Source organism: Schistocerca americana, chromosome 2 (assembly GCF_021461395.2).
Source record: "Schistocerca americana isolate TAMUIC-IGC-003095 chromosome 2, iqSchAmer2.1, whole genome shotgun sequence".
NCBI lineage: Eukaryota > Metazoa > Arthropoda > Insecta > Orthoptera > Acrididae > Schistocerca > Schistocerca americana.
In genome coordinates this window covers 304,298,520-304,325,445 of record NC_060120.1, presented here as the reverse complement: position 1 = coordinate 304,325,445, position 26,926 = coordinate 304,298,520, and the positions used below count along the sequence as shown (strand labels likewise).

Sequence of the window (26,926 nt, the reverse complement as noted above, 5' to 3'; positions counted from 1 at the left end):
CGTGCGGGATTAGCCGAGCGGTCTCGAGCGCTGCAGTCATGGACTGTGCGGCCGGTCCCGGCGGAGGTTCGAGTCCTCCCTCGGGCATGGATGTGTGTGTTTGTCTTTAGGATAATTTAGGTTAAGTAGTGTGTAAGCTTAGGGACTGAGGACCTTAGCAGTTAAGTCCCATAAGATTTCACACGCATTTGAACTTCTTTTTTTTTTTTTTACTTTAACATTCTCGTAAATAAACTGGCAAAGGGTATGTGTAATACCCTCCAGTTTGGCAGCATCCCCGGTGCCACCGACGCTACTTTGTTGCGCACCTTACAAACGTACCTGTCTGAAACTTTGAAAGCTGCTCTAGCGCCTGAAAGTAGAAAAACCAATCCAAAGGTTTTCGAAGGGGTTGCCTAGCCCTCAGGCGAAAGGTACATTACTAATGGGCTCAATAGATGTGCGTGGTTGGCACTGAGGGTGTTGCCAAACCGGGGGGCGGGGGGGGGGGGGTCTTAAGGGATCCTTCGCCATTTTATTCATGCGCATGTTCATGTTGCACTCCAGCGTGACCACGCCACTGGAGGATGGAAAACAGGAGGTTTGGAAAATCAAAAGTACCTTTTGCTGCTACGGATTACGTTCAGAGTTCATTAAATGGTTTTGAATGGTCCGTAGTGGCTCCAACAAGTACAGGAGAGCAAAAATTGCGGTCGCACTGTACCCCGAAGGGGCGTGATCACATTCAATGCGGATATTGTAGCACAGTGTCCTTAGAGAAGGTTTGAAATGTCCAAGGGTGCCAGCAGTTTCAATGGTTGCCAAGAACACCTTGCTGTTGCCCACCATACTGCGAGCTGTCGGTTTTGACCGCGAAATGATTGGGAATCAATACCCTACGGAAAGGGGCGGTTTCATTGTCACCCTTTATGAGACCTTTTCGTGCCGATTCTGAACGATGGTGTGTCTGAAATGTTTTGCTCTGCCATCCATAAGAAAACGGCGTGATTTCAACTCTGGGTGTCGCAGTTCTGTTCGCCATCGCAGTGACCCCAAAAGAAGGGGTGAAATATGGGTAAGAGGGACTGTGACACCTTTCCATCATGTGATAAGTCCACGGAGGCGTTGGGCAGAATTGTGATGAAATTTGGTGCCAATGTAACATCATTAACCCACCTGACAGCTCACATGACCTCCCGAGCTGTGGCAATTTATCCCATGTGTTGGCGCCTTGCTGTTGGAAGCGTCTCCGAGTCCATGGGCGAAGTCACAGGATGCCACGTACCATTACAGAGAAAAGATGTAAGCACCTTTGAACCAAATTTCAAACTTAAACGTAGCGATGGGAAGCAATTACGGGGTTTCGAAAAGTAATCCTTTAATTCCGTTGCGCAGTGTAGGTGTGGCCGGTTACTTTTGATCAGATAGTGTACTAAGGGGGGTAGGACGTCAAACGGGCCGACTTGGAGCAGGAGAGTCACCACAGAACATTTTAGTTTCTGCTGTCTACAAATAAATTCATAAAACTTTGTCACCATGACCAGGAAGGATTGAGGACTGACACTCATCGCAGTGGAAGTTCCAAAACGTAGCAAAATACCTTTTTTTACCTGTGAAATTTCATCATTTTTTCACTTATTACTGGCTGCATTTGTTGCTGTAGATACACTTTTCTTCCTAAGTAAGAGAGATTCTTCGATGAATTTTTCATCGCATACAAACAGTAGTTACAGGTGTATGAAACTCTAGAATTTTCCAAATCTATTAAGAAACTGTGGAAAAAATTGAAATAATTGACTATAAAACTTGAACTTTTTCTAACCATGAAGTTTAAAATGTAACAGTTCGTTCATTTTTTCATAAATTAAATAACTTCTAGAGTTTCATAAACCTGTAACTATGGTTTGTATGCTGTGCAAAAGTCATCGAAGAATCTCTCTTACTTAGGAAGAAAAGTGTACCTATAGCAACAAATGCAGCCAGTAGTAAGCGAAAAAATTATGAAATTTCACATGTAAAAAAATGTGTATTGTTACGAAACTTCCTGGCAGATTAAAACTGTGTTCGAGATTCGAACTCGGGACCTTTACCTTTCGCGGGCAAGTGCTCTACCAACTTTTTTTGTAATTTTTTTTCCAAGTTTAGATTGCACGAGTGTTACCACTTTTTTTAAATCTCATTTTGTTTTTTTATTTTGTTCGTTGTATATGATCGGGGCGGACGTCTCATGACACCCGTTCAGGTTGTTCGTTGATCCGTTCACTCAGTTTTTTATTACAGAGGGTAGCGAAACCCTCTGACCGAACACGCTGAGCTACCGTGCCGACTACCAACTGAGCTACCCAAGCACGACTCACGACCCGTCCTCACAGCTTTAGTTCTGCCAGTACCTCGTCTCCTACCTTCCAAACTTTACAGAAGCTCTCCTGCGAATCTTGCAGGTCCTGAGTTCGAGTCTCGGTCCGGCACACAGTTTTAATCTGCCAGGAAGTTTCATATCAGCGCACACTCCGCTGCAGAGTGAAAATCTCATTCTGGAAACATCCCCCAGGCTGTGGCTAAGCCACGTCTCCGCAATATCCTTTCTTTCAGGAGCAGGAGTACTGCAAGATTCGCAGGAGAGCTTCTGTAAAGTTTGGAAGGTAGGAGGCGAGGTACTGGCAGAAGTAAAGCTGTGAGGACGGGCCGTGAGTCGTGCTTGGGTAGCTCAGTTGGTAGAGCACTTGCCCGCGAAAGGCAAAGGTCCCGAGTTCGAGTCTCGGTCCGGCACACAGTTTTAATCTGCCAGGAAGTTTCATATCAGCGTACACTCCGCTGCAGTGAAAATCTCATTCTGTGTTTTGTTACGTTTTTGAGCTTCCACTGCTATGAGTATGAATCCCGAATCCTTCCTAGGCATGCTGTTAAAGTTTTATGAATTTATTTGTAAAAGTATAGACAGTGGAAGTTAAAATGTCCTGTGGCGCCTCTCCTGCTCCAAGTCGGCCCGTTTGACGTCCTATCGCCCCTTAAACTAATACTGTTTCGCAGAGTCCGTCGTTAGAGTTGTGCGTGATGTTATGGAGGCTGACGGCACGGTTTGCGATGTGTTGCAGAATGAAGTGGGTGCTGTGCGTGGCGCTGCTGGCCGCGCTGGCCTGTGCTGTCTGCGACGCCGCCCCCGCTGCCGCCCCCGCCGCCCCCGCAGAATCTTCGCGGGCCGCCGACGACGAGACGGGCCGCCAGCAGGCGGGCGCGCCCGCAGCCTCGACTGACGACGACGACGACGATGACGATGACGAGGAGGACGTCGACCTGGACGACATAACGGACGACGATGACGACGACGACGACGAGGACGAGGGCGCCGCGGCGGCCGCCGACGACGATGACGACGACGACGAGGACTACCTGGAGCGCTTCGTGGAGGACATCCTGGGAGGTGGGTCGTAGCGCCGGCGACCTAGGCCTCTGCTGCGCCCGGATCCAAGTTCGCGGCCCTCCGCGCCAGGCTGCTTACCCAGCCGTGCCCCACACGAGCCACGCGCGTCATCACACGGCCAGTAGCGGCAGTGCTACCCGTCCCGACAGCCAAACCTCAGGTTCTTCACGAGAACGTCTGAACTGTAGGCAATGAAACGGGATTCAGATACTGAACTCTACGTTGGGTAGAATCAGTCATTCCATCCCGATTACCTAGGAAACGTAGGATCAGTTTATTGTAGATCATAAGGATTCCTTCTGCGAAGGGATTACGTATTTATTTACGGTCAGAATACATCATCTCGTAAACTAGTCTCCCTTCTCCACCATTCAAACACATTCAATAACACAGTAGTTGTAACTTATCGCTTAAAACTGTAAGTTATTGTAATTAAGCTTTCGATTCTTTATATACGAGGGTTGTCCAGAAAGTAAGTTGCGATCGGTCGCTAAATGGAAACCACAGTGAAAATCAGAAACATTTTACTTGCAAGAGTCAGATACATTTTCCAGATAGTTCTCTACATAGTCGCCGCTCCGACTTAGACATTTGTCAGAGCGTTATACCAAATTTCCAACACCGTGGTCATAGAAGGCAGTCGCCTGTGCTTTCTGATAATTCTCAATGCTGGTCTATAACCCGTAGCCTGGGCTCAAATGTTGTCTTCGTATCCAGCGTTTTATGTGATACTCAGGACGAGCCAGTTAGGGCTGTGTTGTGGGTGATGGAACACTTCCCATCGAAAAGGTTGCAGGAGAGTCTTCACTGCCCCTGCAGAGTGCGGCTGAGAATTGCCATGAAGAAGGAAGTGCGTGGCAGTTGTGTTAGGCGGGCTGCATTCATTAAGGCAAAGCCTCTCAGCAGGCCCTCCAGCTTGGCGGGAGACATCGTTGTGCTAGGCACCTTTACTAGCTCACAGTGCGCTCACAACTGAAAAGAGCGTCTTGATGCGATCGATGGTCATACTAGAGACACTACCCAACACATCTGTGCAAAGCTTCACCTGCTTTTCACTGTGGTATCCATTTCGCCACGGATCGGGACTTTCTTTCTGGACAATCCTCGTGTAACGATATCCACCGTCGTACGCGTGGTTGTATATTTAATTATTTAAATTCTCTCTTACTCTTCCAAAAAATAATAAAATTCCTATCTTGTTTTTTCTACACTCCGCATTCTGTAGCACATGTGGCCTGCATTTACCTCCAGATAGGAACAATGAGGCACTGAAATGTAGTCACTGAAGAAAAACCGATCTTGATGCATAGTTCTTGATTTGCTCGAAAATGTGTTGTTTGGTGAAAAATAAATTCTCGCACGCAGGTAACAGAATTGGAGTTCCGTGGATTTTAGCAAAGAAGGCTTTTAAATAAATGACACGTCTATGTCGTGCTATATTGGTCCCATCGGTTGAGACGTACCACATTTCCCCAATCTTCTGCATGGTTCGGGTGTTACACTCTTTTTTGCTAACTTCTATCCATAAACACACAATTTTATGATAAGAACATGCGTGCTTTCAACCTCTCAAAGACTGAAAATGTAGCTCCGCTTTAAATAACCTGATTTTTCTTCTGTTGTGTAAATGAGGAAACAAAAACTACTTCCTCTCACCGTAATCAGTTAATTGTTTTGGGACGCTTGGGAAACTGCCCGAGATTCTAGTCCACTAATGAAGCACTATTTATTAACTTATTTCATGTAACAAGCTATACAATCCATTTGTAACTAACAAAACGTGTCAATAAAACGATTTTTTAACTGTGTGTTTGGTGCTGGTTAATACTTCTTCCAATAACCTTTCCTTAACATAAATGATCAGTTCCTGCGAAACGTAGATTGTGCCTCTTTTTGTATTGCAGTGCGTGTTTTTCACGGTATTGTTCGCCTGGCGATTATCTATAGAGTAATGTACAGCATCACACTCAACTACACTCCATTAGTATTTCTTGATTCCGATGCAATGTTACTTGTGTTCATACAAACAATCGGTGACGAAGTGACAAGTGGTGATAAAAATACCTGCAGCGACTGCTCGAGCAGAAAACTACGCACTACAACGCCCTATGCATGAAATATTTGAACTACTTGGAGAAAACAAATAGAGACAGTTTTGAATAAAATTAAAAAATAGCGTGTAAATGAAATTCCTTGGGAATTATATCGTATTTTTATGGATCCTGAAACTGTCATGTTCCGGTCTCAGTAGGCAAGAGTTAAACCAATCAGTACTTAAAAAGTATTAAAAGTCGTACAGCCCTGCCCATGCACTCTAGGTATAAGAAAACATACACACTCAAAGAAAGAGAGTAATTACTTATCTTTCTTGTCTATAGGTTCAAATTCTATTAAACATAATATTTATATGAAAGATTTTTATTATCAATGAAAGGAGATTTAACTGGAGCAGCAATGCGAGAAATGTTACATTTTGTACGAAATTGTTCCATGTATACTTATCAGATGTTCGTTCTGCCTAAACTTAACAGGCGTTATAGGATGTCGGTTCCGCCTTTTTGCAAACACACTGCTTTTTCTTTTTACCCAGACATGTTTCAGCAGCTTTGTGCCATCTTCAGTGGGTTTTTTGTTTACTGAAAAACTGTAAAAAGTGAAAATATTTTAGGTTATAATTTATTTAACAAATTGAGGTCTAAAGAAAGATTTTGTTCGTTTTGCTTCTTAGCGTAATTTTAAATTATGTAGTTTTGCAGGAACAGCTCTATAGTGTCGTGCACTGATAGCTTGTCATCTGTAGACCAAAAGATGTAAATGCAAATTTCGTCGACAGTTTAACACATCCCTTGATTTTGAAAAGCATGATTTTTGGCGTATCAAAATGGTTTGCGTATATATTTGTTACTACTCACGCTTTGTTGTGGCTGATTCTTCTTCTTTGGGTAAAAAGAAAACGCAGTCTCTTTTCAAAAAGGCGGAACCCATAGACTATAATTTAACTGCAAATATGGATAGATAGGACGACAGCTGCAGATCCAAAAGATGAATATTTAACAGGCGTTGTTGTTGTTGTGGTCTTCAGTCCTGAGACTGGTTTGATGCAGCTCTCCATGCTACTCTATCCTGTGCAAGCTTCTTCATCTCCCAGTACCTACTGCAACCTACATCCTTCTGAATCTGCTTAGTGTATTCATCTCTTGGTCTCCCTCTACGATTTTTACCCTCTACGCTGCCCTCCAATACTAAATTGGCGATCCCTTGATGCCTCAGAACATGTCCCACCAACTGATCCCTTCTTCTGGTCAAGTTGTGCCACAAACTTCTCTTCTCCCCATTCCTATTCAATACTTCCTCATTAGTTACGTGATCTACCCATCTAATCTTCAGCATTCTTCTGTAGCACCACATTTCGAAAGCTTCTATTCTCTTCTTGTCCAAACTATTTATCGTCCATGTTTCACTTCCATACATGGCTACACTCCATACAAATACTTTCAGAAATGACTTCCTGACACTTAAATCTATACTCGATGTAAACAAATTTCTCTTCTTCAGAAACGCTTTCCTTGCCATTGCCAGTACACATTTTATATCCTCTCTACTTCGACCATCATTAGTTATTTTGCTCCCCAAATAGCAAAACTCCTTTACTACTTTAAGTGTCTTATTTCCTAATCTAATTCCCTCACCATCACCCGACTTAATTCGACTACATTCCATTATCCTCGTTTTGCTTTTGTTGATGTTCACCTTATATCCTCCTTTCAAGACACTGTCCATTCCATTCAACTGCTCTTCCAAGTCCTTTGCTGTCTCTGACAGAACTACAATGTCATCGGCGAACCTCAAAGTTTTTATTTCTTCTCCATGGATTTTAATACCTACTCCGAATTTTTCTTTTGTTTCCTTTACTGCTTGCTCAATATACAGATTGAATAACATCGGGGAGAGGCTACAACCCTGTCTTACTCCCTTCCCAACCACTGCTTCCCTTTCATGTCCCTCGACTTCTTATAACTGCCATCTGGTTTCTGCACAAATTGTAAATAGCCTTTCGCTCCCTGTATTTTACCCCTGCCACCTTTAGAATTTGAAAGAGAGTATTCCAGTCAACATTGTCAAAAGCTTTCTCTAAGTCTACAAATGCTAGAAACATAGGTTTGCCTTTCCTTAATCTTTCTTCTAAGATAAGTCGTAAGGTCAGTATTGCCTCACGTGTTCCAGTATTTCTACGGAATCGAAACTGATCTTCCCCGAGGTCGGCTTCTACCAGTTTTGCCATTCGTCTGTAAAGAATTCGTGTTAGTATTTTGCAGCTGTGACTTATTAAACTGATTGTTCGGTAATTTTCACATCTGTCAACACCTGCTTGCTTTGGGATTGGAATTATTATATTCTTCTTGAAGTCTGAGGGTATTTCGCCTGTTTCATACATCTTACTCACCAGATGATAGAGTTTTGTCAAGACTGGCTATCCCAAGGCCGTCAGTAGTTCCAATGGAATGTTGTCTACTCCGGGGGCCTTGTTTCGACTCAGGTCTTTCAGTGCTCTGTCAAACTCTTCCCGCAGTATCGTATCTCCCATTTCATCTTCATCTACATCCTCTTCCATTTCCATAATATTGTCCTCAAGTACATCGACCTTGTATAGACCCTCTATATACTCCTTCCACCTTTCTGCTTTCCCTTCTTTGCTTAGAACTGGGTTTCCATCTGAGCTCTTGATGTTCATGCAAGTGGTTCTCTTATCTCCAAAGGTCTCTTTAATTTTCCTGTAGGCAGTATCTATCTTACCCCTAGTGAGATAAGCCTCTACATCCTTACATTTGTCCTCTAGCCATCCCCGCTTAGCCACTTTGCACTTCCTGTCGATCTAATTTTTAAGACGTTTGTATTCCTTTTTGCCTCCTTCATTTACTGCTTTTTTATATTTTCTCCTTTCATCAATTAAATTCAATATTTCTTCTATTACCCAAGGATTTCTACTAGTCCTTGCCTTTTTACCTACTTGATCCTCTGCTGCCTTCACTACTTCATCCCTCAAAGCTACCCATTCTTCTTCTACTGTATTTCTTTCCCCCATTCGTGATAATTGTTCCCTTATGCTCTCCCTGAAACTCTGTACAACCTCTGGTTCTTTCAGTTTATCCGGGTCCCATCTCCTTAAATTCCCACCTTTTTGCAGTTTTTTTCAGTTTTAATCTACAGGTCATAACCAATAGATTGTGGTCAGAGTCCACATCTGCCCCTGGAAATGTCTTACAATTTAAAACCTGGTTCCGAAATCTCTGTCGTACCGTTATATAATCTATCTGATACCTTTTAGTATCTCCAGGGTTCTTCCAAGTATACAACCTTCTTTCATGATTCTTAAACCAAGTGTTAGCTATGATTAAGTTGTGCTCTGTGCAAAATTCTACCAGGCGGCTTCCTCTTTCATTTCTTAGCCCCAATCCACATTCACCTACTACGTTTCCTTCTCTCCCTTTTCCTTCTACCGAATTCCAGTCACCCATGACTATTAAATTTTCATCACCCTTCACTATCTGAATAATTTCTTTTATTTCATCATACATTTCTTCAATTTCTTCGTCATCGGCAGAGCTAGTTGGCATATAAATTTGCACTACTGTAGTAGGTGTGGGCTTCGTATCTATCTTGGCCACAATAATGCGTTAACTATGCTGTTTGTAGTAGCTTACCCGCATTCCTATTTTCCTATTCATTATTAAACCTACTCCTGCATGACCCCTATTTGATTTTGTGTTTATAACCCTGTAGTCACCTGCCCAGAAGTCTTGTTCCTCCTGCCACCGAACTTCACTAATTCCCACTATATCTAACTTTAACCTATCCATTTCCCTTTTTAAATTTTCTAACCTACCTGCCCGATTAAGGGATCTGGCATTCCACGCTCCGATCCGTAGAACGCCAGTTTTCTTTCTCCTGATAACGACATCCTCTTGAGTAGTCCCCGGCCGGAGATCCAAATGGGGGACTATTTTACCTCCGGAATATTTTACCCAAGAGGACGCCATCATCATTTAATCATACAGTAAAGCTGCATGCCCTCGGGAAAAATTACGGCTGTAGTTTCCCCTTGCTTTCAGCCGTTCGCAGTACCAGCACAGCAAGGCCGTTTTGGATATTGTTACAAGGCCAGATCAGTCAATCATCCAGACTGTTGCCCTTGCAACTACTGAAAAGGCTGCTGCCCCTCTTCGGGAACCACACGTTTGTCTGGCCTCTCAACAGATACCCCTCCGTTGTGGTTGCACCTACGGTACGGCTATCTGTATCGCTGAGGCACGCAAGCCTCCCCACCAACGGCAAGGTCCATGGTTCATGGGGGGGCCTAACAGGCGTATGTAAAAGAATAGAAGCTTTCAAATTTGGCGTTACAGAATTATGGAGAAAATTTGACGTTACGGAAGTATGGTGAAAATTGGACGTATAGATCCAGTACTAATGAGGGGGCACTGAATCGAGTTGGGTAGAAATGAGATTTATGGCACAGTTTGGTTAGAAGGTGGAATAGTTTGATATGAAAGATTGAGAGGTAAAAAAAGGAATAGCTAATTCGGTATTGGTGAGATTGGGGGGGGGGGGGGATTCAAATTGTGGGAGTAAGCCACGACTTGAATACAATACTAAGGTTCAAATGCATGCGGATTGCGGTAGTTATGCAGAGATGAAAAGACTTGCACAGGATAAACTAACGAGGAAAAGGTGCATCAAACCAGTCTTCGGGCTAAATATTACAACATGGGCAGCAACAACAACATATCTAAAGGTTTTGTGAAATTTATGAAGGAATACTAGATTCCAGCTAACATGCCGACACAGGAGAACCCCGCCAGGGTAGCCATGTGCGTTAACACGCTGCTTCCGGGGAGACGAACCAGAGGATAGAACCCGGTAGGTGGATTAACTGCAAGAGCCGGAGAGCTGGGCAGCCTGGATGTGGCCTTAAGGCGATGTGTGCGGTCAAGGTGAATACTGGGCTTGTAACAAAACGTTTAGAAAAAACGTTCTCAAACTTTCGCGTGGGATAAAACTTAGACGCAGACAGATGGGATACACTGATTCCGTCCCGGGAGGGGGTGGGTGGAGGGGGCAACAGAAAAAGCATCTGGCCACCCTCTAAGAGGCAAGAAAAACTGACAAGACACTTTCATTTCCTTACGAAAATTGTCTTGTCTGTACTACATTCACGGAAATAACAATTCGAAGTAATTTACCTTGTAAAGCAGTTTGGATATTGTATGGAAGTTGTACTTAATTTACAAAAGTTTCTGTATCTGAAAGAATAGCAAGAGAAATTTAATAGGGTAGTCTCTACAGTCGGACTCACATACGTTAGCATTTATCGAAGAAAATGAATTGTAGAATTAGATGTGTCATTTACTTTGCAAGAAAATATTTTGGGTATTCCAAGGAACGATTATGTAGCAGCTTTTCGGTAGCGTGGCAAATGCTCTCGTCAATTTATAAAGTGGAAATAGAAACACCAGAGGCGAAGAAATCAGAAAGATAATAAAATACACTGAGAAACATAATTAAAGGACCCCTTTTTCGAAACACCGTGATAGTCTTCCATTGCGACGTGTGAGTTTGCACGTTGAGTCAAAGGTGCCAACAACGTATGTCTGTAACGGTGCGAAAGTGTGGCTCCCTGCGACGACACCATTGGGCTCGATGATTATCCAAACAGCATGGTGTGGATACTTGCGAAAAAAAAGGTCAGAGCTCAGAAGTTAAGGCGACGTAGAAGGTAGGTTAACGACATCACTTTGGCACCAGCTTTCACCACAATTCAGTCCAATGCCACCGTGGACTTCTCACATTATGGGAAGGTCGTCACACCCTCTCTTATCCATGTTTCACCCATTATTTTGACACCTCGGCAACACTTAGTGTTGAAATCACACGGTTTTCTTTTGGATAGCCTAGGAAAACATTTCAGATACATCACCACTCAGAACCGACACGAAAAGGAATCAAGATTGGCTTAAATGGCGTCAATGAAACAACCTCTTTCCTTGGGGCGTTGATTCCCGCACATTTCGCTGCCGGAAATGAGCTCTCAGTGCGACGAGCAACACGACAACATTCATCACAACCTTCGACGCTACTAACACCCATGGAGGTTTCAGTCCCTCTCTAAGGACACTGTGGAGAAAATCTGAACGTGATCCAAAGCAGCAAAATGTGCTTATCGTTTTAGAGACCTCCTGTTACTGCAAGCCCTACTGTGGCGTGATCACGAGGTGCTGCGACGTTGATATATGTGTGAATACAATGGAAAAGGCTCCCTCTAAGATCTTTATTTTGGCAACACCCTTGGTAGAACCCATCCACATTTATTGAGAGTTTTAAAAATATGTTTTTACAGAGAAAACCTGCGAAGTGCCCCTAGATGCCTGCAGGAAGGCAACCACTTGACCCCCTCAGATGCCAGTTGCCTGCCTGCAGGCGTCTGGAATACTTCGCAGGTTTTTTTCATAACGGCTCTGAGCACTATGGGACTTAACATCTCAGGTCATTAGTCCCCTAGAACTTAGAACTACTTAAACCTAACTAACCTAAGGACAGCACACACATCCATGCCCGAGGCAGGATTTGAACCTGCGACCGTAGCGGTCGCGCGGTTCCAGGCTGAAGCGCCTAGAACCGCTCGGCCACCAACGGCCGGCTCACAGGTTTTGTCTTTAAAGGTATATCCTTAAAACTTTCAATAAATGTGTGTTGGCTCTACAAAGGGTGTTGCCAAAATGAAGATCTTAGAGGGAGCCTTTGCCATTGTATTCTCACTTCTGTCAATGTCACAGCCCTCTGTGATCAAGCCACAGCAGGGTGTGAAACAGGGCAGCTGTAGAAACAAAATCAGTCTTTACTGCTTCAGATCATATCCAAATTCCGTAGAATGATTTTCAATGGTCCATAGTGGTTCCATCCTGTACACGAAAGCAAAAATTGCATCATGCTGCATGGCTACGATCTTGTTCAATGGGTATGCATCCCCACAATGTTCTCGCGGTGGGGGGGGGGGGGGGGAGGGGGGGGGAGGGAGGGGGCTGTACGTTTTGGGATGTCAGCAGAGTCGAAGGTTGACGTGAATTTGTCCTGCTCCTTATCACACTGAGAGCTGTTTAGACCGCGAAATGTGCGGGAATTAACGCCCCAAGGAAAAGGAGTGGTTTCTTTGACGTCTTTTATGCTACTCCCTGAGGCCTTCCCGAACCTGATCTGAGCGGAGGTGTGTCTACAATCTTAGAATCTTTTCTCCAGCCACCCACAAGAAAACCGCATGATTTGAAGGCAGGGTGTCGCCGTTCTGACCTCCATCGCAGAGGCTTCAAAAGAGCAGGTTAAATGTAGTAAGAGGGGGTGTGACGACCTTCCCATCACGTGACGTTGGGCAGAATATCGGTGAAATGTGGCGCCAAAGTGACGTCATTAACCCGCCTTACACGGCACATGGACTTATGAGCTCTGGCCCTTTTTTCGAGTGTGTCGACAAGTTGTTTGAACTGTCGTCGAGGCTGGGGCGACGTCGCTGGTCGCCATGCTTTTGCAGCGTTGCAGAGAAACGTTGTAGGCACCTTTGAGCCAAATTTCAAACTTGTACTTCGCAATTATGGTGTTCCGGAAAGTGGTTCTTTAACTGTGTTGCACAGTGCAGATTATAGACACGTTTATCGCGCCTTTGAATGATGCACGAAATCATGAATAGCAGCTGAGTTGTTCACACGTTAGTGACGCGAGGAGATCACTTTTTGAAATTTCAACAGAGAAATATCCGGTAACAGTTTTAAAAATTCTAAAATCCAGAAACTTCCCGGTAGATTAAAACTGTGTGCCGGACAGAGACTCGAACTCAGAACCTTGCAAGGTTCACAGGAGAGCTTCAGCGAAGTTTGGAAAGGGGAGACGAGATACTGGCAGAAATAAAGCTGTGAGGACCGGTCGTGTGTCGTACTTGGCTAGCTCTGTCGGGCGCCCCCTGTAATAAAAAAAGACTGAGAGAATGGATCCACGATGGACTTGAACGGGTGTCATGTGACGTCCTCCCCGACCAAATGGAAAGAACAATAAAGGCAAAGGTCACGAGTTCGAGTCTCGGTCTGACACATACTTTTAATCTGCCAGGAAGTTTCATACCAGTGCACACACCGCTGTAGATTGATGATTTCTTTCCAAAATTCCAATTTACACTGAAATTTCAATTCTCGATCGCCTTATCCTCTGCAGTACATGGTTTTCAACAACATTCAAAGGTACGTCGAATGTTCCTCTAATCAACTTTACTTCTATCTCTGAGAAAAATCGTTTCACAAAGCATTTTATTGTTCTCTTCCTTTTATTTATTTTTAAGTCTTGCTGGAGATAAATAAAATGTTCAGTATTCTGTTATTATTAAGAATATGTGGATCAAGACAAAGAAAGTTTCATTTTATGGTATAATTTGCCATTTTTCGACACTTCATTTACTTAGCTAGCAGCAGCTGTTCGTGAAATATTTCAGTTTTCCCCTCAAGTCACTAATTATGTTAGCTCAATTATTTTGATTACTTTCAAGCAATTAATCTATCTATCTCTCTCTCTCTCTCTCACTCTCTCTTTTTTTTTTTGCAAAACTAAACCTCATTCTGGTCAATTTCGTACCCCATTTGCCTATTTGTCCGTTCCCCACTATTGGTGTGGCTACCAGAAAAGTATTTTTAGCGCTCTGCGAAGCGACATTTACTTTTGTCCGAAATGTCTTATTTTATCTGTAATGTAGAGAAGTGAACCAGGAACTTTTTAATACGTCAAATACAGGTTATTTTGTGTCACACTTGCTACATACGACCACAGTCAGGTCTAGAAATTTCTTGAGCTGAGTAGCAATGTAGTTAATAATTTGGCACTACAGGTTCCCTTGTGTAATTATAATTTGCAATGATCAGCAGGCACAGTTTCAGAAGGGTGAGTGGGATTTTTAGAGAGCTATTCATTTAGAAATTATTAAACGTAAAGATCACGGAAGTCAAAGATGAGAGAGAGAATCTCCATATTCCGTTGGACAGATTGTTTGACTGGCTTGTCACGGTTAAATGTTGTACAGTAGCATCAGTAATTTTTTCGCTGTTTAAACGTATAAGCAGTTGACTGTCCTGTAGTCCGCCCCCGGTAGCTCTGAGTGGTCACCGCGAGACTGTCAATCCAAAGGGCCCGGGTTCGATTCCCGGCTGGGTCGGAGGTTTTCTCCGCTCAGGGACTGGGTGTTGTGTTGTCCTAATCATCATCATTTCATCCCCATCGACGCGCAAGTCGCCGCAGTGGCGTCAAATCGAAAGACTTGCACCAGGCGAACGGTCTACCCGACGGGAGGCCCTCGTCACACGACATTTTTATTTTTACTGTCCTGTAACTCAGAAATCATATAAGGCTCAATGTTGGACAGTAGGTAACTCTTGCTGACGCTCATACTCTTTGGATACTACTTTTGTCTTTGAAAAAACCACGTTGAATAGATTACAAAACCGGTTTTAGAGACCATTAAGACATCAATAGCCCCTCATTGTCAGTAATGAGACTGTCACAGAGTTAATGTCACTGTTCAAGCTCACAAAACAGCTGGACACTAATGCAACACGACAAATAATTCCTAAGTAATGGAATCAGTCTCATTTCTTTTTTGACACATCAAGTAAAATTTTCAGAACACTAGCCAGTTAGACATTCGCCAAAGGAACTAATCCATTCAGCTTATCACCTTGCAGCTTTTACGGACACGTGTAACACGTAGTGAAAATTTACAGAATTCAATCTGAACTGCAGCTGTTAGTTGATAAATTGACCAGTTTTTCGATAAGGGGAAGATGACCTTCGATATGTTTGACATCGGAAAAAAAGCTCTGCAGCATTGTAATCGTGTATAGGTGCTCAAAGAAAATTTGTGTCACGACAACTATATTCACAAGCGAAATGACCGCTTTTGACAGAAACCATCTGCCTCATCGAGCTGATAAAGAAAGACTGCTGCCTTAGAAGTGATAAAACTTGCACATTATACTAGTAGTGACCGCTACCTGCTTCGTACCATAGCCGTCACATTAAAACCCCTCTCGTAACGTAAGTAAAACTAGAGGATGGTGGTATATGAGAAGAGCTTTGGTGAATTCCATGAATAATGTAGGAGGATTAGGGTTCAACGTTCTGTACCCGTGGAGCAAATTGCACGAAACAGCAAGATACAGTACGGCAAAAGTTTGAATCAGCCGGACGAATAAGAAGAAGAAGAGTAATTCTCCGATGGCGAAGCCAAATCATCTATTATATTCGTTAAGGCTAAATATTGAAAACCCAAATACTTCCCCCCATTTCGTAACTCCGTTTTATAAATTCTCTCCCTCCCTCCCTCCCTCTCTCTCTCTCTCTCTCTCTGTCACACACACACACACACACACACACACACACACACACATACAAAATACAAACTACACGTCTCCGTAACTCACAGGACGCCACCTAAAACGGTTATACTTTCCAACAGGCGCGTTAGGCATGTTATTCAGTTATTCATAACGTATACATGTCACCTACAGCTTAGGTCGAAAACTTTCAGAGCATTCCTTGTAACAAGAAAATTTATTATATGTGCATAAAAGTGCGAGTACTTCCTTCATTCCAAAACAGAGCTAAGCGATCAACGGGTACAATGTATCAGCTACTAAAATCGTTAATATACAATTATTAATCGATATGAAGTAAGAAGTAGTTGAACAACCTCCTGAGAAAGCTGACGCATTCCTCTCATGTAACAACGTCTAATGCAGCTTTGGACTTACTTCATTTTTAAGACAGCCACCATTCTAGGTTGCATTCCACTGGATGAAAATAAGAAGAAAGTAATGATGCCCCATTAATATCAAAGTAGGGGTCTATATTTCTTTATTAACATTTGACCATCTTGGTCAAATAAACCATTGACTCTTGGCTTTACAGCTAAATCAGTGCAGGTTGTTGACCATAACAACAGTTTTTCAATTGCTGCTGCTCTTTGCACTTCAGAAATCATAAGGAATTTTGTCACAGAAAATTCTCCTAAGCTGAAAATCAATAACTATAGGTTCCCTTAGCCAGTACTCTCAGTCAGAAAATCAATATAAAAGTCCCCACAAACAGTCGTTCTATAGTTAAGTCTGCGTAACCTTATTAAAAAAATGTTTCCAGCTGCTTCAGAAAGCTTAGGTAACATCCTCATGGTGGTCCGTAAACATTAACTATTACAAGTATGTGTATTTCCTATCCTCTTTTGTGGCACAGCATTCGAAGAACTGTTCTGTAGGATAATCATTAACCGGAAAGATCTGCTACAGTTAGCTTGCACACTTCAAGAAGAATCCGATCAATTTCAAAGATTTCTATATGACAGCCTGATATGTAGCGATCTGCTTTCATCCCATATATCCTTCCAATATCCTATTTGGATATAGGAGGTTAGTTCTTTTTATTAATGAGGCTTCTGATGTTTTCGTTAGCTGTGCAAATAGTCTGTTACCAGAATCATTCAGATACAAACAAGGCCTTGTGTGACGTACATCATTTACATCCAAGTTACGGAAATACTGAAAAACATGAACTGGTAGCCCCCTTGAAGATGAAGGACAATTCTCCTGCAAAAGTTCACTTACAGGGTTTCGGAAACCAATATTAAGTGAAGCTCCAAAAGTAAGCTCCCGTAGGAATCATGAAGACAATATTACACTGACTGCAGCGTGCACCGAGGTCTTTTCACGCTCAATACTCAATTCAAACAGAAAGAAACCCCGACACATGGTGTTGTGCTAGGTGTCCTTAGCTATGCATTTCGTTGCGGTTTTTCAGAGATTGTATGCAGATGTAAAAGATTTTTAGGGAAGGAACAGCCTTGTAATGGTGTGGTAGAACTTTTCTTTGGGGAATTTCATATCGGACCTTAATAGCGCCGCTACCCCAATGCTTTGTGTGACAAGTAACATCACGGGATAACATCTCGACACTCAGCGTTGACTTTAGCTGCTGCACAAGCTGTCAGATGTAGGTCACGCCTCTTCCCACGGTCTGGTAGCTGCTGGCGCGGAAGTCCCGGGTTCGATTCTCCTGGCGTGGAACGGGGTCCTCTAAATCTCGCGAAACCAGCAACTAGATGAGTGCACTTTTTATTAAATAAATAGTGAGACTAACATGAAGGGCGCCAAAATATTGACACCATGCAAGGAGCCAAAGACCATTCTTTTATTTACTTACTAGACATTCACAAATTCTATTCCGATTGAGCGGGTTTCGTGCTATATTGTAGTACATTACTCTGTAAAAAGCATTTGCAGTCGTCTGTGGTTCAAGGACATTGACTTCATGCAGCACATAATTGGATAATTGATGACTAGTATTTGTTAGTACGTCAGATAGGGTCTGGGAGACAGAGTCTTGCCCGCGCTAAAAGTGTTGCGGTGGAAACTGGAAACTTTAGACGTCAGAAGCAGCTTTACATTCATTGCGAAATTTGTTCTCAAAGACATTAATGGGTGATCCATGATTTTGGAGGTAGAGGCCCCCGAGCTCGATGATGTCTATAAATCAGATTAAATGGAAGACATGACCGATTCTGGACTTTCTAAGTGTTACCAGCCTACTATTTTTCACTGTGGAAATGATTTGAGTGTGCACCTGAGAGCTGAAATCTCTCATTTTTTTATACCAGTAACGCACAGTTAAAAGATTACGATACATGGCTGGGAGCTCTGTAATCCACTATCACGTTCTGCCTCTGTGGCAGAAAACAGGAACATCAAAAGTTTTAATGTACGAGAAAATAGTGTTCTCAGTTTTAGTAGAATAGCAGGAACGCTGCAGCGATCATAGTTATAATGAGTTGCTTGTGTGCAGCCTAAAATGAAGGACTCTGAGATACTGAGGCTCACTTCGTACTTTTCAGAGTTCCGAAACTCAGTCGGTAAAAACGGGAACCCTTACAGGATCGCTTTTTTGTCAGTGTGTCTGTCTGTCTGGTCAATTGTTAACAATCATTTTTCTCAGGAATCGGTAGGCATATCAAGTTGAAATTTGTGTCACATACTAAAGGCTGTGGTTCCTTGACGGAGCAAAAAATTTAAGCTTCTAAGTCAATGCAACCAAGAGATCAGTCATTTGTGTCACATATTTTGATACTCGCAAATCCACTCATTAAAACTTATAGGGTACTTCCCGTTGACCTAGAATCATGAAATTTGCCAGGAAGCAAGGTTACACAGTACAAGTAAAGTAAAAAGAAACCGAAAACTATTAATTTGTAATTATATCACACGAAAAAACATTTTTGTCATTTTTTTTTTGTCCATCTGTCTGTCTGTCCGTCTATTAAGACCTCATTTTCTTAGGAACGAGTGGGCGTATCAACTTCAGATTAATCTCACACGCATAGGTTTGCCGTTCCTTGGTAGTATGAAACATTTAATCTTTTAAGTCAGTGCTATGAAAAGATATGATTATTTATGTCACATATTTTTATACTCGCAAACTCACTCTTCAAAACCTATAGGAAAAGTCCCATTGACATAGAATAATGAAATTTGACAAGAAGGAAGATTTCAAAGTATAACTAAGACAAGAAATTCTAAAATTGATAAACTGTAATTATATCACACAAAAAGTACCTTTTTGCCGTTGGAACTTGCATTGCGCCCATAGAAAAATATTACTGCGTGCAAATATAAAATATAAGTTGAAGTCCTGATTTAGTAAGTAAACGAAAATATTTTATTAGATCTTCTCCCTCTACATGTATAAACTGAAGTCATCTGCTCGCTTCTTTACGTATGTACGGCTAGTCTCAGGAACTACAGCAGAAATTTTGATTCGGACTTCCAATGCCCGCGACCGATATCTCGCCAGTATCGATACCGATAACAGGCGAAAATCGTTGAGATTCCCGTTTCCCGGGATGGAAGAACTACTTATATGCATTAAATTTGTACGTAGCCCTCAGTGCATGAGACCAACTGGCCAATTTTAGTGAAAATCGTCCCTAAAGTTCTAGAGGCGTAGTTGTCTCAGAATTGACTGGATCGATAGATAACTGAAAATTAAGGATTTTTCGTTATCATATAAGGGGTTCAAAACGCATATCTTCTGAGAAATCGAGAAAACTGACTTTGCGAAAGCCGCTTATATACCAATTAGGCTAGCAGCTGCTACGGCTCTGGCAGAGCGACCAAGGCTGTAGAGCGAAGGACCTGTCTTCGATTCCCACACGCGTTCTAGTTTTTTTCGTATACGTTTTTCTCGGTATCGAAATTGGTAGGAATAGGATGGTTAATAACATAAATAAATCAATAAGGAATAATTCTAAACCTGTGGATGCAATAATGATCTGTAGTATCATTCAACTTTCAGAAAGAAACTGGTACACCTGCCTAACATCGTGTAGGGCTCCCTCGAGCACGCAGAAGCGCGGCAACACGACGTGGCATGGAGTAACTAATGTCTGAAGTAGTGCTGGAGGTAGCTGACACCATGAATACTGCAGGGCTGACCATAGATCCGTAAGAGCACAAGGGAGAGGACATCTCATCTGAACAGCACTTTGCAAGGCATCCAAGATACGCTCGATAACGTTCATGTCTAGGGAGTCTTGCGGCCAGCAGAAGTGTTTAAACTCAGAAGAGTATTCCTGGATCCACTCTGTAGCAATTCTGGACGTCTGGGGTGTCGCATTTTCCTGTTGGAATTGTCCATGTCGGTCGGAATGCACAATGGACATGAATGGATGGAGGTGATTAGACAGGATGCCTACGTACGTGTCACCTGTCAGAGTCGTATCCAGACACATCAGGGATCTCATATCACTCCAACTGCACACGCCCCACACCATTACAGAGCCTCCACCAGCTTTAACAGTCCCCTGCTGACATGCAGGGTCCATAGAGACATGTGGTTATCTCCATACCAGTACACGGCCATCCGCTCGAAACAATTTGAAACGAGACTCGTCCGAGCAGGAAACATGCTTCCAGTCATCAACAGTCCAATGTCGGTGCTGACGGTGCCAGGCGAGGCGTAAAGCTTTGTCTCGTGCAGTCATCAAGGGTACACGAGTGGGCCTTCGGCTCCGAAAGCCCGTATCGATGATGTTTCGTTGAATTGTTCGCACTCTGACACTTGTTGATGGCCCAGCATTGAAATGTGCAACAATCTGCGGAAGGGTTGCACTTCTGTCACGTTGAACGATTCACTTCAGTCGTCGTTAGTCCAGTTCTTGCAGGATCTTTTTCCGGCCGCAGCGATGTCGAGGATTTGATGTTTTACCGGATTCCTGACATTCGCGGTACACTCGTGAAATGGTCGTATGGGAATATCACCACTTCATCGCTATCTCGGAGATGCTGTGTCCCATTGCTCGTGCGCCGACTATAATATCACCATCAAACTCCCTTAAATCTTGGTAACCTGCCATTGTAGCAGCAGTAATCCATCTAACAACTACGCCAAAAGCTTGTTGTCTTATAGTATATAGGCGTTGCAGACCCCGCAACTGTTTGAAGGAATGTCAAGGCGTGTAATAAAGTGGATAAAAGAGCCATTGTAAGTCTATCAGGATTAAAATTTTAAATATTCACTATCCAAGTTCTTTGACGAATATAGAGGGTCTTTCACGAGTCCTATCACAGGCTTCAAGGGTTTGTAGAAGGGACTAATCAGATAAAGTTTTAACTGGGAATCCACGTCTCAAGCGTAGCGCTTGGATGTAAAATCGGTTTGAAGGTCGGATCGAAGATCAGATCGCGGTACGCAAAAAGCAGAAACAGTGATCTCTGACATGTGCACTCTACAGAAGCTGTTCCGTCGCATGCCCGCGTACGTAGGATCCACACCCTGGCGCGCGTCCGTGAAGCACCGCAACCAACCCTCATAGTTTCTCGCAGCCGTTGTTGGACGAAAACGGCATGTGATGGACGAAGGCGACCAGAATTCGTTCTCGATGCATGCGTTATGCGTCTGTTGCATTTCGTACCGCACCATTAAGTGGGAGTTTTGAAAGGGATCTGATCTTCCATCTTTTTTTTCATTCAAATGGTACATTTCCGGACTCGGGTTTCTTTCATAACATTGTCTAATTAGTTCCCTCTACAACCCCTGGAAGCCTATAACACGAGTTGTAAAACCACCTCTATTTACCTACCTTGTTGCTATTCGTTGTTGATTTATTTACTTCGTGAACCGCTTATCACCACCAATTTCGATACAGAGAAAAATACATACGAAGAAAACTGCAGAATGCATCTAGGAATCGAACAAATACCCTCCGCTTCTGACCCAGTTTCCTTGGTTGCTCGGCCGGCACCTCTTTCTTTGACAGGTGTTAATCTTACGGGTGCATAACGACCCAGCCAGTTTTCATCCGATTGCGTTGCATAAACTTTAGTTCTAATTTTCTCAAAAAAATGAGATATAGTGAATTCAAATATTTTAGAGCCCTTCATTTTAGATGTTACACAATTGGTCTGCCAAACACAAAATGAATATTGTGAAAAAAAAAGAAACGTACTTGTGCCATCAGCAGTATGTTTATTCTCTACCGATTTCAATCAGTACAACCATCTTCACAAGAGAAAACTGTAAGGTACAAGAAAGACGCACATAAAGTATGTACAAGCATAATACAAAATGAGTCATTAAAAAGCTCATATTATAACAATAGTACTTAGACAGTGCACATCATTTGATCAAAAATATATTCGTCAAATATTACCCTCTATTTATTCAGAATGTTCTGCAAACCAATCGCGAACGATTTTGACCTGGTGAATTGGCACTTTGTCATCCATAAAAATTTCGTCGTTGTTTCGGAACATGAAAGTCATAAATGGCTGCAAACAGCCTCCAAGTAGCCGAAGATAACCATTTCGTCAATGAACGATTCAGTTGAACCAGAGGACCCATATAAACACAGCCCACACCATTATGGAGCCACCACTGCCTTGCACAGTGACTTGTTGACAAGTTAGGTCCGCGCCTTCGAGGCAGCTGCGCCACACTCGAAGCCCACCATCAGCCTTACCAACTGAAATCGAGACTCATCTGATCAGCCAACGGTTTACCAGTAATCTATGTCCAAGAGAGGAGAAGACCTGCAGGCGATGATGTGCTGTGTCGGTCGTCTGCTATCAAGGCCCATTAACGCTAAATTATGCCGCACTGCCCTAACGGATACGATCGTCGTACGTTCCACATTGATTTCTTCGGTTATTTCACGCAGTGTTGCTTGTCTGTAAGCACTTACAACTCTACACAAACACTGCTGCTCTCGGTCGTTAAGTGAAGGCTGTCGGACCCTGCATTGTAAGTGATTTGAGGTAAAGCCTGACATTTGGTATTCTCGGCACACTCTTGACACCGAAACTGAATGTCCCATGTGCCCGAATGTCCCAGCTACCTTTCCGCGTTCAAAGCCTCTTAATTCCTGTCATGCGTCCATAATCACGTCGGAAACATTCACATGAATCACCTGACAACAAATGACAGCTCTGGAAGTGCACTATCGTTTTATTCCTTGTACACGCGATGCTCCCGCCTCTGTATATGTACACTACTGGTCATTAAAATTGCTACACCACGAAGATGACGTGCTACAGACGCTGAATTTAACCGACAGGAAGAAGATGCTGTGATATGCAAATGATTAGCTTTTCAGAGCATTCACACAAGGTTGGCGCCGGTGGCGACGCCTACAACGTGCTGACATGAGGAAAGTTTCCAACCGATTTCTCATACTCAAACAGCAGTTGACCGGCGTTGCCTGGTGAAACGTTGTTGTGATGCCTCGTGTAAGGAGGAGAAATGCGTACCATCACGTTTCCGACTTTTGATAGCCTATCGCGATTGCGGTTTATCGTATCGCGACATTGCTGCTCGCGTTGGTCGAGATCCAATGACTGTTAGCAGAATGTGGAATCGGTGGGTTCAGGAGGGTAACACGGAACGCCGTGCTGGATCCCAACGGCCTCGTATCACTAGCAGTCGAGATGACAGGCATCTTATCCGCATGGCTGTAACGGATCGTGCAGCCACGTCTCGATTCCTGAGTCAACAGATGGGGACGTTTGCAAGACAACAACCGTCTGCACGAACAGTTCGACGATGCTTCCAGCAGCATGGACTACCAGCTCGGAGACCACGGCTGCTGTTACCCTTGACGCTGCATCACAGACAGGAGCGCCTGCGATGGTGTACCCAACGACGAACCAGAGTGCACGAATGGCAAAACCTCAATTTTTCGGATGAATCCATGTTCTGTTTACAGCATCATGATGGTCGCATCCGTGTTTGGCGATATCGCGGTGAACGCACATTGGAAGCGTGTATTCGTCATCGGCTTACTGCCGTATCACTCGGTGTGATGGTGTGGGGTGCCATTAGTTACACGTCTCGGTCACCTCTTGTTCGCATTGGCGGCACTTTGAACGGTGGACGTTATATTTCCGATGTGTTACGACCCGTGGGTCTACCCTTTATTCGATCCCTGCGAAACCCTACATTTCAGCAGGATAATCCACGACCGCATGTTGCAGGTTCTGTACGGGCCTTTCTGGATACAGAAAATGTTCGACTGCTGCCCTGGCCAGCACATTCTCCAGATCTCTCACCAATCGAAAACTTCTGGTCAATGGTGGCCGAGCAACTGGCTCGTCACAATACGCTAGTCACTACTCTTGATGAACTGTGGTATCGTGTTGAAGCTGCATGGGCAGCTGTACCTGTACACGCCATCCACGCTCTGTTTGACTCAATGCCCAGGCGTATCAGGGCCGTTATTACGGCCAGAGGTGGTTGTTCTGGGTACTGATTTCTCAGGATCTATGCACCCAAATTGCGTGAAAATGTAATCACATGTCAGTTCTAGTATAATATATTTGTCCAATGAATACCCGTTTATCATCTGCATTTCTTCTTGGTGTAGCAATTTTAATGGCCATTAGTGTATATATCGCTACTTTTGTCACATCAGTGTACGTAATCTGTATATAAGAGTGATGGGACCCTCACTAATGGAAGTGATGCGCTGTCATTTGCAGATGACGACGACGATGACGATGACGACGTTCCAGTGCAGCCGGTGGTGGCCGCGGCGCCAGCGCAGCCCGCCGCCCCCGCGGCCGTCGCTCCGGTGCAGGTAGCGCCTGCCGCTGCCGCCCCCGCCGCCGCCGCAGCCGCCGCCGCCGCCGCAGCCGCAGCCTCCGAAGAAACGGCCGCCTCGGCGGACTACACAGCGCCGGGTGAGCAAGCGCAGCCGCTGCAGTACGACGACGCGGAGGCAGACGCCGAAGCGGACAGCCAGGCGGAGGCGGAGTCCGCCGAGGAGGCGGCGGAGGCCGTGCCCGACGCGTCGGAGGTGCGCCCGGAGGCGGTCGCGGCGCCGCCCCCCGCCGTCCAGGAGCCGGTCGGCGCCGGCGGCGACGACGACGACGATGACGACGACGACGATGACGACGACGACCTGGGCGTCGGCGACCTCGACGAGGACGACGACGACGACGATGACGACGACGATGACGAAGACGACGACGAAGACGACGACGATCTGGACGTCACCGACGACGTCATCGAGGCGAAGAGATCACGTGAGTCCGCAAAAGCCAATCTTGCCTGATTACGCGCCCGGTCGCGGGGCGCCCGGCGAACGTACGAACACTCTCGCGCGTCTCGTTATTTATTTTAATTTATATATTTATTTTAAATATTTATTCGACGCCTACGTGTGGAAGATGAGAAGTGAGCGGTTGGCTTCGCAACTACGGAAGAGACACGCGTGGACTTCTCACAGACTACCTTTTTTTTTGTGGTGCGAAAAGGGCGCTACCTTTGGGCTGAAAATAACTCGACCAAAGTAGAAAGACTATTAACCTTCTTCTGTTGCCCTGTACACTCGGAAATCTGTGCTGCCTATAATGTACGCATGGAGGATGAGTCCTGGTTTCGCGACCAGTAAATGTCACGTTGTGTGGTGACTGTAGATGCTCAGGGATCTAATGTGTACATTTTTACTGACTGAATCCGTGTAATGTGTCAGAAATTACAGAGTGATTCAATACACAAATTTTAATCAAAAAATGTGTTGTTATTTGAGCAGAAACATGTACCTGTCGAAAACCTCAAACTACTAAGCGGCGTGACATCTACTAATTCACGATAACTGTTCTTATAAGACTAATAATCTACTAACGACCATCTAGCACATTTCAATGTAACACTGATAAAACAGTACGAACATTTTAACCCATAAACATAAACATCTGGTTTCGGCATGAAATATCACTTCATTGTTTATTAGCTGTGTAACTGGCTTCTCATCTAACTGTTTTCGAATAACTGAGGGTGCTTCGATTTGTTAACACTTGAAATTCGGATACGCCTTCGTAAATATGTCCTTCTTTTAATCAAGGAAGTTCAGTATAGTTTTCCATTTGTCCTCTACCTGAGGTTGTGAAACTGTTGGTTATTACCGTTCAAAATTTCCTGCGAACGATTGCATGTTTCCCTGGTTGCGACAACTGTCACTGGCTAAAATCTCTAATATTAAAAGACCCATTTTTAATCCGCCTATAAATGCTTCTAACTACATATGAAATGTATTTCACAGTTCAATTCTCTTCAGATTCCAATTTGTACTCCTAAACTGTCATAGGAAAGGGACGAACATTTCCTTAACACAGAATAAGTCAAGGATTCTCTCCCTCTCTCTTTATTTCTTTTCTTGTCAGTCAAGTGATGTCAAAGTTTTATCATTTCGATCTATAGGCCGTTTTGGTCCTGTCTTGCAGGGCAATTTCTGTTAGCCTGGGTAAGATCATGTCAGTTTAGGGCTACGTGCAGTCAGGAAACTTCGTATTTTTTTCTTACTATTTACAACTTTCTATCTGTCATGAACTACACGTTTACTGGAAGATCAAATAATAAAATTTGCAACACGAAAGAGACGACAGGTCTTTCAATGGGATAAAATTAAAAGAATTGCTTACAGCTCTCACTGAGTTTATTACATCAACGAACATGTACGGTTTAATCATTATATTTGAACTGCTCTAGTACGATTTGTGAACCGACTGAAAGCGTTAACTCATCACTGGCTCCTCTTCCTCCTTTCCAAAGATCACAATGACTCTCCCACAATGACAATAGCAGTCCAGAAAATGGATGTAGTGCAAACTGTGGCCTTAGTACAAGTATAATATCGTAGCTGGAAACGAAGTTGTTTTGCTCTTGGAGGATCAGTGGCAGAAAAATCCAACCTCCATTAGAATCTCAAGCCTGCGTCCGTTCTCTATTTCTACAGCAATGCTGGCGGCCACTGGCGCAAGACCAAACTTCAAGTCGCTTCTTGAGGTATGCTAGAGACAGCAGTTTTAAACTGTTTTAAATCGGTGGATAACTGCCAAGTTTCCTATCCTCTGGGGTTCATCCCAGTCGGTACTAGAAATTTTTTTCCCTCTAACTTTCATC

The 26,926-nt window shown here is 43.8% G+C and overlaps 1 protein-coding gene across 1 annotated transcript in view; it reads left to right on the top strand.

Moving 5' to 3' along the window:
* Positions 1–26,926, top strand: part of LOC124593977 (zinc finger protein hangover-like) — an 86,444-nt gene that overhangs the window by 6,284 nt on the left and 53,234 nt on the right. Inside the window, exon 2 of the mRNA XM_047132325.1 lies at positions 24,634–25,047. Coding sequence (XP_046988281.1) covers positions 24,634–25,047 — 414 coding nt within the window. The remainder of the gene's footprint in view (positions 1–24,633; positions 25,048–26,926) is intronic.